The sequence below is a fragment of the Podarcis erhardii genome, assembly GCF_964252035.2.
Source record: "Podarcis erhardii genome assembly, chromosome: 7".
Taxonomy (NCBI): domain Eukaryota; kingdom Metazoa; phylum Chordata; class Lepidosauria; order Squamata; family Lacertidae; genus Podarcis; species Podarcis erhardii.
Genome location: NC_138511.1, coordinates 29,015,118 through 29,028,466, shown reverse-complemented (window position 1 = coordinate 29,028,466; position 13,349 = coordinate 29,015,118). Strand labels below are relative to the sequence as shown.

At 48.3% G+C, this 13,349-nt stretch overlaps 1 protein-coding gene across 9 annotated transcripts in view; it reads left to right on the top strand.

Moving 5' to 3' along the window:
• The window catches only part of KCNAB2 (potassium voltage-gated channel subfamily A regulatory beta subunit 2), a 120,910-nt gene extending 108,610 nt beyond the window's left edge, over positions 1-12,300 (top strand). For all 9 annotated transcript variants that reach the window (XM_081871195.1, XM_081871193.1, XM_081871194.1 and 6 more), the window contains 5 exons: positions 463-583; positions 2,921-3,015; positions 3,562-3,682; positions 4,590-4,678; positions 5,886-12,300. In XM_081871195.1, the coding sequence (XP_081727321.1) occupies positions 463-583; positions 2,921-3,015; positions 3,562-3,682; positions 4,590-4,678; positions 5,886-5,975 (516 nt within the window). In that variant the 3' untranslated portion in view covers positions 5,976-12,300. The remainder of the gene's footprint in view (positions 1-462; positions 584-2,920; positions 3,016-3,561; positions 3,683-4,589; positions 4,679-5,885) is intronic.
• Positions 12,301-13,349: the final 1,049 nt, after the last annotated feature.

Here is a 13,349-nt window from a genome sequence, read left to right as displayed (position 1 = left end):
CCTTTTTCTTTTGCATGTGCTGGGACCTGAACCCTAGCTTTCCTCAATCTCTGGAGTGGCATTCTTTGATTTCCCTACCAAGCTGTGGACCTGGGGAGGAGGTCCAGGTGTCCAGTATGCTACACACCATGGCGCAAAGGAACAGGCAGAGCCAGTGTGGTGTAGTGGTTAAGAGCAGTGGACTCGTAATCTGGTGAACTGGGTTCGATTCCCCGCTCCTCCACATGCAGCTGCTGGGTGACCTTGGGCCAGTCACACTTCTTTGAAGTCTCTCAGCTCCACTCACCTCACAGAGTGTTTGTTGTGGGGGAGGAAGGGAAAGGAGAATGTGAGCCGCTTTGAGACTCCTTCAGGTAGTGATAAAGCAGGATATCAAATCCAAACTCTTCTTCTTCTCTTCTTCTGCCTCGCCCCATTCCTGACTGCTTTGGGGTGTTGTTGCTTCCCCGCTCCCCTCTATAGGAAGCGTATTCAGTGGCTCGCCAGTTCAACCTCATCCCACCCATCTGTGAGCAAGCAGAGTACCACATGTTCCAGAGAGAGAAAGTGGAAGTGCAGCTTCCAGAGCTATTCCACAAGATTGGTAAGCGTGTGCAGAAGCTGCCTCTTGGATGCCAGCAAGGCTGAATAAACGCGGCAGAGGTGATGCTGCCCTGCTGAGAGAAAGGGGTGCCATGCTCTTAGCTTGGGTGAGGCTGCTTGCTTTAGTACAGCTGACAAGAGGTAGAAGGGGTCAGCAAGTACAGATTCCCAGGGCCCAGCGGTCCAGAATGGGGGCCCAGAGTGACTGTCTCTCAGCCTAACCTACCTCGCAAGGTTGTTGTTGTGGGATTAATTGAGGAGAAGGGGGGAAACACGTAAGCCACCTTGAGCTCCATGGAGGACAAAGTTTGGGATGCAATAAATAAATAACAGAACTTGAGCAAGGGGTGAGGATGGAACAGTTTAGCATCCTTCCCCGCCCCAGTACCGGTAGCCCAGGGCCTGATTCAGCACACACTCCATGGGGGCTTTAAAGTTTATCCAAAACATCCAGGTCATGTGACTGGAGTTCTCCTGCACATCTGTCATCCGGTTTGGTCCTTAAATCCCACCCTGCCCAAGGCTCAGGGAAGCAACAGGATGGAAAGCCCAGCATCCTGGCCGCTCCCCCGTGATCTGCTTCCCACAGGACCCCAAAAAGCAGTTATTTGGGGAAACTGTTTTGCTTAACCTTTTTTGCCCTGCTGGCTCAAAACTGCAGCTTGGGATTAAGAGGCTTTCAGCATATTAATTATCATTAATAAAAATGTCAGAGAGGGGTCAGGAGCAGCAGCCTTTCCTCTGAATGTTTAATCCTGTCCCAATGAGACAGCTTTGACCTCGCCATCCTAGCCTCTCTGAACTGGCTCTGCAGGGGCTGGAGGTCCCTGGGCTGCCCTTTTACTGATGGTAAAAAAAGGATGATCAGTGCCTGGCTGTACAGACCCCCTTGTATTCCCATCAGTGGGAGAAAGGCAAGATAGGAATGTAATAAAATAAAATGCGTTTTAAAGAAACACACAAAGGGGGGAAAGATGGAATTAAGTCACACAGTCACGCACACACGCTCACCACTGGTCCTAGGGGATTAGTCAGATTCAAGGATGATGGTGATGATTATGCCACCCATATGACTGGGTTGTCCTGGCTATTAAAAGGAGTTTATATTCTACCTCCTTAAATGGTTCAGGACTGCAATACTTCAAGGGCTGACTCTCCCCATATGAACCAACCCAGACCCTGAGATCATCCTCTGAGGCCCCTGTTTGTGTGCTGCCTCTGCATGAGGTCCAAAGGGTGGCAACACAGTAACAGGCCTTTTCTGCAGTGGCTCCCCGTTTGTGGACTGATCTCTCCAGGGAGGTTTGTCTGGCACCTTCATTATACATCTTTAGGCACCAGGCTAAATCTTTCTTCTATAGCCAGACCTTTGGTCTTTAATTAACTGTGGCCTTTTAGAAATGAATGGGATGTTTTTAATAGATTGCTTTTTTCCATTTCATATCACTTTTAATTTGTATACCGCTTTTCTATATTACTATACTCAAGGTGGTTTACAAGCTGAAGAAACAAAATAGACAGCAAAGGTCACACACATACCGTATTTTTCACCCCATATGGTGCACCTAGTTTTTTTTTGGGGGGGGATAAAGCCCAGGCTTCCCCCGACCCCAACCCCCAGAACAGGCTGCTATCCGCAAGCCTAGGGAGCCGTGCGGGAACTCCCGCGGGCTCTCCAGGCTTGCGGATAGCTTCCTGAAGCCTGGAGAGCGAGAGGGGACGGTGCGCACTGACCCCTCCCTCTCTCCAGGCTTCAGCAAAAGCCTGCATTCGCCCCATAGGACGCACACACATTTCCCCTTCATTTTTGGAGGGGGGGAAGTGCGTCCTATGGGGTGGAAAATACAGTAATAACCATCTCATCCAATACAAAGCAACCACGATAATGTTAAAATAAACAACTGATATCAAATAAAGCAATATTCAACAATCCATTAAACTATCATAGTAAACAGTAAAGCTAAATATCAGCAAATAATAATTACCAATCACAATTACTAATAATAATTACCAATTACAACAATTGCTAAAAACTATAAGTTTACGGCAAGTCACAATGCATAAAATACCACCAAAAAAACCAAGTAAAAGGAGAAGGAAGGACACACAACTCATAACTTATAAATAAATACCTTCTTTTACTTCTTGGTTTCAGTGTAACTGGGGAGGGGGGTTGTCTATCTGGTTGGTTGTAAGTCACTTTGGGCTGCCCTGGGACTCATGAATTCCGTGAATAACAATAAGATCACCTCTCCGCCTTCCCTTCTCCAGGCTAAACATTGCTGTTACGCATTTGCTCTCCACCCTCCAACGTGCCTTTTCCTCTTTATCCCCTTAGGTGTGGGCGCCATGACGTGGTCCCCTTTAGCATGTGGAATCGTTTCGGGGAAATACGACGGGGGGATCCCTCCCTACTCACGAGCATCGCTAAAAGTGAGCAGTGGCATTTGAACGCTGTGACCGGCAGAAGGGAAATACTTTCGCACGTGCCCCTGTCTCTGAGTGGCAAGAGACTTCAGGGAGCCCTAGGACTTACCAGGGGTTCCATTCCCTTGGAATGAAGGTCAATGGGGCCTGGGGTCTCTCTAGGATATATGGCTTTATCGTTACATATAATAAATGCATTGAAATGTCCTAAGCAGAGGATGGAGGGGCTCGGAGCATCAATAGCCCAACAGATCCGGCTTCCCCGGAGGAGGGCAGTTGTGCTTAAATCCTGCTTACGGGTTTCCCACAGGCATCTGGTTGGCCACTGTGGGAACAGGATACTGGACTAGATGGGCCATTGGCCTGATCCATCAGGCTCTACTTGTGTTCTTAAATGGCAGTTCATAACTGGCTGGCCAAAGCCATTGCCTTAACAAATGAACTGATCTGGCTGGTTTAGCAGCTTAGGCCCACTAGATTCTATACCTCACATACCTTTTGTTTCTCTTTGCTTCTGCCTGCCACTGGTCTCTTTCCTCTCCCCAACCGCAGGGCTACCAGTGGCTGAAAGACAAGATCTTGAGTGAGGAAGGGAGGCGGCAGCAAGCCAAGCTGAAGGAACTGCAGGCCATTGCTGAGCGGCTGGGCTGCACTCTGCCCCAACTTGCCATTGGTAAGTGGGAAACGCTTGCCTCCATCCCGACCCTTTCCTGGAGGCAGTGACTGCCTCTGCAGAATGGGAGAGCAGCCTGGCTGGGTAGCGGATCCATCTAGACCAGGGGTCGGCAAGGCTTACCGGGCATGGGCCGAATCACTCCCATGGAGATCCTTCATGGGCTGGACCGTCGCAGTGCGACACCAAAAATCTCATCTGCGCCTGTCCGCGGCTCCAGAAATTGCTTCTGCACATGCCCAGACACTGGAAATTGTGCCTGCGCAGAAGTGATTTTCAGTGTCTGGGCATGCACAGAAGCAATTTCCGGAGTCGTGGAAGAGACTCCCCACGCCGTGCGGCGGCAGTTTAGTGAAACGCACAGGGACTCGCCCAGTGGGCGGCTTGGTTCGGGGGCGGCTCGGGGGCCAGTTAAACGGCCTCTGTGGGCCGCTTCTGGCCCATGGGCCACAGGTTGGGGACCCCTGATCTAGACCCAGCCTTCTGTTTCCAACAGGGGACAGACAGAAACTCACGTGCAAGGCATGAGGGCCTTGAGTCCCCTCCATTGTTTTCTCTACACAGAGACAGAGACAGAGAGAAACTGGTACTCAGAATCTCCGTTTAGCTTTCACAGCTTCTGCAGATTTATATTATTCTTTTTTCCAAAGATTTCTTAAGCTAGTAGCCTTCCCCTTAACTGTAGGCAGCAAATTTCACATGGTAGATGCATCTTGTGAAGAAATATATGTGCCCTCATCTGTCCAGAGCTTGAGAGCAAAAGTGACTTTTTGACACTGTTCAGAGTTTCTTGAACTAAGCACTTGACTCTCCCCCAAAGAGACTCTGGCCCCACACAATCCCCCAGGTGGCCTTGGCAGTGTCTCCATTACATTCCCCTAATGCTCTTCTTCTCCCCCACCTCCAGCATGGTGTTTGCGGAACGAAGGGGTCAGCTCTGTCTTGCTGGGGGCTTCCAATGCAGACCAGTTAATGGAGAATATTGGAGCAATACAGGTGAGCACCCCACCCATCACCCACCTTCAGGCCCTGGCAAACTGATCTTTGGGGTTTTTTTTTCTTGCATGGAATGCTCTGGACATAGAACCATAGAACTGCAGGGCTGGAAGGGGCCTCTAGTCTAAGCCACTGCAATACTGGAATTCCACCTGAGGGATCCCTGGCAGATGACCATCCAGCCTTAGGCTATTGAAAACTATTTGATTACTGATTGTTGGCATGGGAGAGAAGGGATTGAGAAGGAAGGGACGATATTTGGGGGTTCATATCTTGGCTTCACACGCTCTGCTTTTAATTTTGCAAAAAATTAAAATGATATTTACATTGAAAGGAGACAGTGAATTGAGCAGATGCTTCTGCAGCTCCGCTTTCTTAGACCATGCCAGACTGGCTGCCTTGAATGGGGTCTCTCTTGAGACCCCTCAAGGACAGAATCACTCTATCACCCTCAGGGGGAGGCTACTGTAGCAAAAGATTGTGTGTTTTTTTAGGGATGCTTTTTAACTCACCCCTGACATGCAACACCTAGAGGTTCACCCACCAAAGGGAACGCAACCCTTGCTTTGCAGTGGTTCTCAACCTGCGGGTCCCCAGATGATGTTGAACTACAACTCCAATCACCCCTAGCTAGCAAGGCCAGAGCTCAGGGATGGTGGGAGTTGTAGCCCAACAACATCTGGGGACCCACAGGTTGAGAACCGCTGCTTTAGGGTATTGCGCCATTCAGTATGTCAGATCATGCATTTGTCTTCTTAGCCGAACCTACTTCTCAGCGTTGTTGTGATGATACAATATGGGTGTGGGATGATCGGCACGTAGCACCACGAGTTCTCTGGAGGCAACACAGATCACTCCATCGACTCTGGTGTGAGGTATGCCAGCTCTATCAGGCAGCTCCTGCTCCTTAACTGTGCCAGCTGGTCATTTTAGGAACTGTTAAGAAATTGGTTCCTGAGTTTTGCTTTTTCCTCTTCCCTCCCAGTCCCATTTCCCTTGTGTGTTGTGTATTGTTATTGTTATTGTCGTTATTATTTATTGTAAGCCTGCCTCATTTTGATTGTATGTAAGCGGCCCCAGGAGCCTTTTTGGAGAGCTGGGTACAAATGCTCCAAAGAAAGAAAGAAGATAAGCACAGGCTTGATAGCGCCATAACCAAAATCTAACTTATGACCTCTCCCTCTTACTTGTCGTTTCCACCCGGCAGGTTCTTCCAAAACTCTCCTCTTCTCTTATCCATGAGATCGACAGCATCTTGGGCAATAAACCCTACAGCAAAAAGGACTACCGGTCCTAATCGGGAATCCTGTTCCCGCCTGGGACTTTCTACTCCTTGAATTCCTCTGCCTCTCCCGTTCGCTTGCTTAAAGCTATATCGAAGCCAAGTCAAGAAATAACGGTTCGCAACCCAAGACAACAGCGCAGCGTCTGAACCGAAGGCGTCCTAGAGAAAACCGTATTCAAACGTCGCCAGACTGCATAGGCTTCTTAAACTTTAATTTTCATTTTGAATGCAAGAAAACGCTGCAGGTTTGGGAAAGGGGCGAGTGAGGTTGGTTTCACGTCCATGCTTCCTTTTTCGAAGGAGAAAACAACTTTTGAGTTTTCTTCTCTCCCTCCTCCTCTCTCTCTCTACCTTGCAGTCGTTTTTTCTCTCTCTCTTTCTCCCAACCACCGTATCACAGAGAGAATATCACAGCGCTCAGCTCAGCTCGGTTTGAGCTGGGACCTTCTTCTTCTTCTTCTTTTAAATGGGCAGAGTTAAGGTTATGCTTCGATCCACCATCCCAACTCTCTGTAAGCCCAGCTAGAGGAGCTTTGAGGAATGTGCCTTGGCCAGCCTCCTGAAAGTGTCAGAAGGTGCTTTGGGGGAGCCACTACAGGCACCCTCCCCGCTGCCAACCATTCCCTCTTTCCCAGTTTTGACTTTTGGGGAAATGTGATGGATTCAGAGTGAATTGGCTGAGCGGAAAGTGCCCAGTTCTGCAAGGTCCCACAGGCCACGTTTTGCAAAAAGTGGTTCATTCTTTCTATCACTTGGCCTCAGAGCTGGGGGGGGGGAGGCAGGGGGGCAGAGAGGAGAGATCAGGGGGATGGGACATTCACAGGCTGAAACTGACCCATCTCTTCCCCAGGTGGGGTCAAGAAGAAAAGCTTGGTCATGGAGAAATGAAAGGCCTAGACTAGAAACCCAGAACCTCCTGGTTGGAAAGATGTGAGAGCCAGTGTGGTGTAGTGGTTAAGAGCGGTAGTCTTGCAATCTGGGGAACCGGGTTCGCGTCTCTGCTCCTCCACATGCAGCTGCTGGGTGACCTTGGGCCAGTCACACTTCTTTGAAGTCTCTCAGCCCCACTCACCTCACAGAGTGTTTGTTGTGGGGGAGGAAGGGAAAGGAGAATGTGAGCCACTTTGAGACTCCTGAAGGGGAGTGAAAGGCGGGATATCAAATCCAAACTCTTCTTCTTCTTCTTCGTCCTATATCTCACTCAGGCCCTCTTCTGACCCCAGTAGGTCCACTTAGTACCTGCTCAACCTCCCATGTCCTCCCTCAGATACTCCCCACCCTCACAAAAAAATGTTCCTCACTTTCTACAGCCTTGATGTCCTTCACAGCCTTGTTGCTCTGGGCAGGCAGAGAGGGGTTCCCAGAGGAATTGAGAGCCTGCACTTTCCCCCCATTCCAGCTTGATATGCACTTGCCCCCCACCCACCTACTTCATGGGATAAGCTTAGGCTCCCATCCATCGATTCCCACAGCAGAATAGTCCCTTCCAAGTGGGGAGCCAGGAGGGCGGATGTGACAGCGTGAGGGTCCCCCCCCCCACGAAGGGGCCACCACGCCCCTGACCACGCCATCTCTGCGGCCACACCGTCCCTCTCAGAGGAGAGTTTTTCCTGTCCCGTTGCGGCCAATGCAAAGATTGTGCCTTAGTTGGCTATGAGATGAGCTTGCCTTCTGGGATGGCCGCACACAAAATCATCTCCTGAACTCCAAAGTGTTGCATCTGATGCTGTATGTTCATTTTCTCTATCTCCCTTCCCCCCCTTTTTTGTGGATTTGTACCAACCCCAAATGTAATAAGTTGAAGGCTACCTTTACTTGTTTATCAATTGATACTGCAGCCCTACAGCAGGTGTAACAGGGCGGCGAATGGAGCAGAGCCAATGCCTTCCAGGTCTTTTTGGACTCCGATTCCCATCAGCCCCTGCCCAGACAGCTGTAAGAAGTTGTGAAATATTTGGCGGGCCCTAGTGACTTGTGGAAGGATGCAGTTGGGCATCCTTCATTTAATCCCCTCCCCCCCCCAAAGTGTATATACTTGATTGTAAAAAAAGAAAGAAGAAGACCTCTAAGTGGTTTGCAAAAAAGAAGAAAACCATAATATTATCAGCAAGCACAATTACAGTCAGCTATTTAAAACGTTCAAATAATAATAATTAAAATCAACGATAAGCTGGGAACCAGATTATAAACAAACATCAGTAAATCTGGGCAAGCTTGTCTAAAACAACAGTGTTTTTAGCAGGATCCGAAAAAGAGTTCAGTGAAGGTGCCTAACAGATGTCAATAGGCAGGGAGTTCCACAGTGTAGGTGCTGCCACACTAAAATATACCAATTTCTTACCATTGTGGAACAGGCATTATGTGGTGCCCCTGACTGTTCCAAATATCAAAGCAGTCAAATGGGCATATATGGCATCGGGCAATTTTGCAGAAAAACTGGTTTGGCATCCTGAACATTTCCAGCATTTCAGCGGGCTTCTTCCATGGCTTATGGCTTCGAAGCAAAGATTTGTTTATTTTTAAAATAATGCCTAGAAATTAATGTGAGGTGGCTGGAGAATTTCTAGAGCCTTCCTTTACAAAACTGCAGCCAAGGGTTTCTTCCACCCCACCCCCAAGAAATGAAGGCACCATTGTTCCTCCAATTTTGCCTGTGGTCAAACAGGTTTGGTAGGCTTTTGCCATGTTAGCAACCTGCCGGACCTCTTTGGCCAGACGTAACAGGAGGATGAAAGAAGTGCATGTGTGTTGAAAAGGAAGAAAAGTGGGTGCTCTGTGCACCTGAGAGTACACAGAGACACCCTAGGAAATGGTACATCTCTCCAGCTGCTTTTAGCTTTTTAAAAACTATTTCCTGCATACAGACTCTTCCTGTTTTGGGGGGAGGGAGCAATGAAACTTATTCTCAGCTGGGAATGTAGCAAACAACAGTGGGGAAATAAAACCGGAAACCCAAATAACAGAATCATAGAACTGTAGAGTTGGGAGGGACCTAAAGGGCCATTTAGTCCAACGCCCTGAAAAGGAGCAAAAATGGATGGATGCCCAGAGTTTTGCCGGGAAAGCAGCCAGTTCATTGAACAACAGCTTTGCAATAAGGCTTTTCGACAATATGCATGCCAGACTGTCCTGGTGACAAAAGCAGCTATGCATTTATGACTCTCTTCCTGGCAAAAAGAATGAAATTGCATTCATGCCCTGATTTGCTTTGTTGTTGTTTTTGTTTGCTTTTGTGTGGACACACGACTTCACGATTCGGTTTCCTCTGGCTGTCGGGCAACAGCCACAAATGCAACTGCATCCACTTCGCTATTGCTGCATTTGCAATCATCTTCAGAAGCACAATGAATTTGGGTTCCCACAGTTTGGAGCCTCTTCCCCACCCCCAATGGAGAAACTTCCTGGATTGCTCCCAGAGCAAGCCCTACGCAGAGCAGATCCATTGGGATTAATGGCGATGACCAACTCAGGTCCATTAATTTCAATGGGCCAACTCTGAATGAGGCTTAGGCTGCTTTCCCGACATCTCCCTAACTGCGAATCTCCTTAGGGTACTCAGGGAGCTCACTTTGGTGCGGCTAATGCAGCGGTTTGACTTTGCTTCATCCCCGGAGACGCACACCATTGGCTCTCGAGACAGACAAACACCAACAATTAGAGCTTGCCACACAACGTACGAGCCACTTCCAGATACGGGGCAGGATATAGCGCAAGTTTAATTTCTGTGTTGCCGTATTTGCTCCCGGGAAAGGAAAAAAAAATCCGTTTGCACATAACATGAAAACGAGCACTAACACTTGCACCATTCCTCACTACGTATTTCCAGAAGTGGTTTTTGTACTGTGTGCAAGCTCAAAGGTAATTCACAGTTCGGGAAAGGTCAGTGAAACGGAATAAAGCTGCAGTGTACAAATGCAGCTTTAGTTGGATACAACCCCCTGAGCTAGATGGGAATGTCTTCAAGCAGTTTCAGAGATTAATGCAAAAAGGCAGGCAGCCTGCTCCAGGATTCCCAGGGTCATAGAATTGGAAAGGGACCCCCAAGGTTCATCTAGACCATCTTCCTGCAATGCAGGAATCACAGCTGAAACCTCCATCAAAGGAGAGTCCACCACCTTCCGAGGGAGTCGGTTCCACAGCCGAATGGCCCTCACTGTCAGAAAGTTCTTCCTAATGTTGTACTACACTTTTTTCTGTCCTTTTCCCTGATTTATCAAGCCCTCCCCTGCTGCCTCCTATATCGTGCAGGGACCTGCTCATGGCTGCTTTTTGCAATGGCACACCAGGGGTGAGCTTGCAAAAGGGTTCTTATCTCACACACACCCCTCCTTGTATTTTTTTTAACTCATGGAGGACAACTGCAGTGCAGCGTTCAGCTGCCTGCACAAGAGGGATCCAGAACTGAGCAGCCTGACTCAGGAACTGGGGGCTCCTGGTTCAGAAGTGCTGTGACGTTCCAGACCAGTTCTAAGTACGAAAGCGGGTTCCTTTTTTTCTTTCCTTTTTTTTTGGCTAGTCGGTGGGTAGTGTAAATATGATGCGTTTTAAGACTGAGCCGCGAAAGGCTTGTGTTATTTTTTTACTAACATCTGTCCCCGTGGATGAGAAGTATTTTTGTATGTCTGTCCGCCCCCCGCCCCCCTTGCTTACCAAATCGTTTCCAGTGGGAAGCCTTCGTCAAACGCATTTCCTATCCTCTCTTGTTATAAACTTTTGCTCTCCCCTACTCCCGCAAAGCAACATTTGGTTCTTTATCTGGACTTGATGTCGTCTGTACGGATGGAGAGGAAGTCGAGTTCAGTTTACATTATAATCCAGAATTACCCAATCTGCATTGAAATGCAACAATTCAGCCCTCTGCTGCAAACGTAACAGAAGGATGTGGTCAAACCTGGAGCCAGGAAGAAAGAACGGGACTGCCAGTGGGAGAATCACATTTTTAAATGAAGTCCCTGCAATGAGAAAAGTGGCTCATGTGACAAGTTCTCTACATGCAGGAAGGATTCAGAATTATGATTTCTGCCCTCTCCGGTCTGAGGGAGCGCTTTCCATCCTGCAGCCTTGTGTGGACAGGATGGGTTTCAGCCATATTAGTTGGGCTGGTTGCAAAATCCTTTTCAGCACCAGTCGCATCGGAGGTTGAATTGCTGTTTCAGGAGGCAGCAAGCTTTGCAAAGTTGAGCTGCCGAAACACAGCTGTGGCCTCCATCACTGGATCACCAACTTTTATCATTGATTTTTTTTCTTTATATTTGCTTTATTTTATTTTTCTTGGCAGGTCCCCTGTCCAGGAATCTTGCCCCCTCCAAGCAAAGTTGAGCCACTTAGAGCTTTGTGGCCTCCAGCAGATTTAAGCACAGAACTAACTCCCCCAGTGGGGCTTAAATGTGCTGCCCTTTTGTGGGAGGAATGTAAAAACCTATTTGAGCAAGGGCAGAAGGCAGAGACACATGTCCAGAAGGAGAGGAACCTCGGGCCCCCTTTCAAATGGCCTCAACTCTTATTGTGGGGGTGTTGATGGGGGAGAACACTACCATTTGACTTCAGCCTCAAGAGGTTCCCCCAACCCCCTACATTTAAAGCCATCAGCAGCTGTTCTGCCAATACATAGACAAAGAAGGGGGTGGTGGATTCCAGCATCTTAGAACTTTCCCACTTGCAATCAACGGGACAAGTTAAGGCATGACTTACCTCCCATTGATTTCAGTGAGAACCAAGCTCAGTTTAGTCTGGATCCAACCATAGGATCACGCACACCCCACCAAATGAAATAGGAATTCAGAACCATTCTGACCTCTTTTCACCCTCTGGGATTGGGCCCTTTCCCCTCTGCATGCCAGAGGACTGTGCATTTTCTCCTCCATGTCTGCCCCACTTTGAGACGTTTCACAGTATCTAAGCCCCTCACTGAAGGCTTCCACCTTCCCCCCAAAACCTTCCCTATCAGCCGTGTTTGCCGTGCTAATCAACTTCTTTCAGGGAGCCATAGAAATGCCACTGTAGCCAGGGGGGAGCAGGGGATCTGCAAATTTCCCCTGCTTCCCATTAACCTTCCAGTGTCTTTTTAAAAAAATTTCAATTCCATGTATGTAAATAAAATTAAAAATACTCTCTCTTTTTTTCTTTTTTTGCCTTTTTATATATGTCAAAACAAAAGTGATCGTTCTCTAGAAATGACATATATGACGACTGTGAGTCCTGAGCTAACCGCGTCTAGGCAAAAGGCTGCTAGCCCCCATCAATCATGCTTCCTGACAAAGATTTGGACTGATTAAAGAAAAAGCTTCTGTATTTATGGAATGAATAAATGAATAAATAAAAGCCAAGCCTTATTTTATCTGTTGTCGCCAGAGCTCTCTCTTTAACTCTTCTTCTCTGCGCCTTTGGTAAATGATGTACTCTTCGTTTTATCGTCTGCATTTCTACCCTACCATTTTTCTACGAGTTGCTCAAGGTGAGGTACATGGTTCTGCGCATTTAATCCTCACAACAACCCTGTGTGATAGGTTAGGGTGAGAGGCAGTGACTGGGCCGAGGTCACCCCAGTGAGCTTCGTGGCTTAATGGGGATTCGAACCCTCGTCTCTACCAGGTCCCCATCTGATGCTCTAACCATTACCCCACCACAAGCTCTCAGCTGAAGGACAGCTGAGAGCCAGCAGAGAAAGCCTGGCCCAGAAGCCAGGCTTATAAGGGCACTTTCAGGCTTTCTGAACTCACTCTTACAGAACTGGATCCCAACACCAAAGGAGCTCGCATCCCTGCCTCTGGATTTCAGTTTCTGGAAACTGCAGGAGGAGAGAGTGCTCTTGTGCTCGGGTCCTGCTTCAGGGTTCCCCAATAGAGGCATCTGGTTGTCCACAGTGAGAACTTCATGCTGGACTAGCTAGGCCAGTGGCCTGATTCACTAGGGCTCTTCTTATGTTCTTAAGATGCTAGGACAGCTTGCAAACTCACTTTCAGCCATATTTATCATAGCAACATCAACAAATATGGGCACTAATTAGAAGACTTCCTTGGGGGTACACCCATTAATTTATTTAAATGTACAAAAAAAACCCCAGCAACCCTAAGGATCAGCTTGCTCATCATGATACCTGCCCCAGATAACCCTTCCAACCATGTTATTTTGATGGGTGAAACATGAAAATATGACTCATATTCAAGGCTGTAATACTTGCATGCCCTTGCCTGTCTCAAAATGCCAGTCGAACAAGAGTGCTGCAAACTGCCCCTTAAAAGCCCGCGAGCCAACGCCAAAGCAAAGGACAGGCCAGAGAGAAAAGGCCTAATCCTGCCCCCAAGCTTTGGCACCATCCCTCTTAGATGGGCACTTTCTCTCCAGCCTTCTGTGTTTTGCCCAGCAAAGGGCATGGTGTCCTTTGCC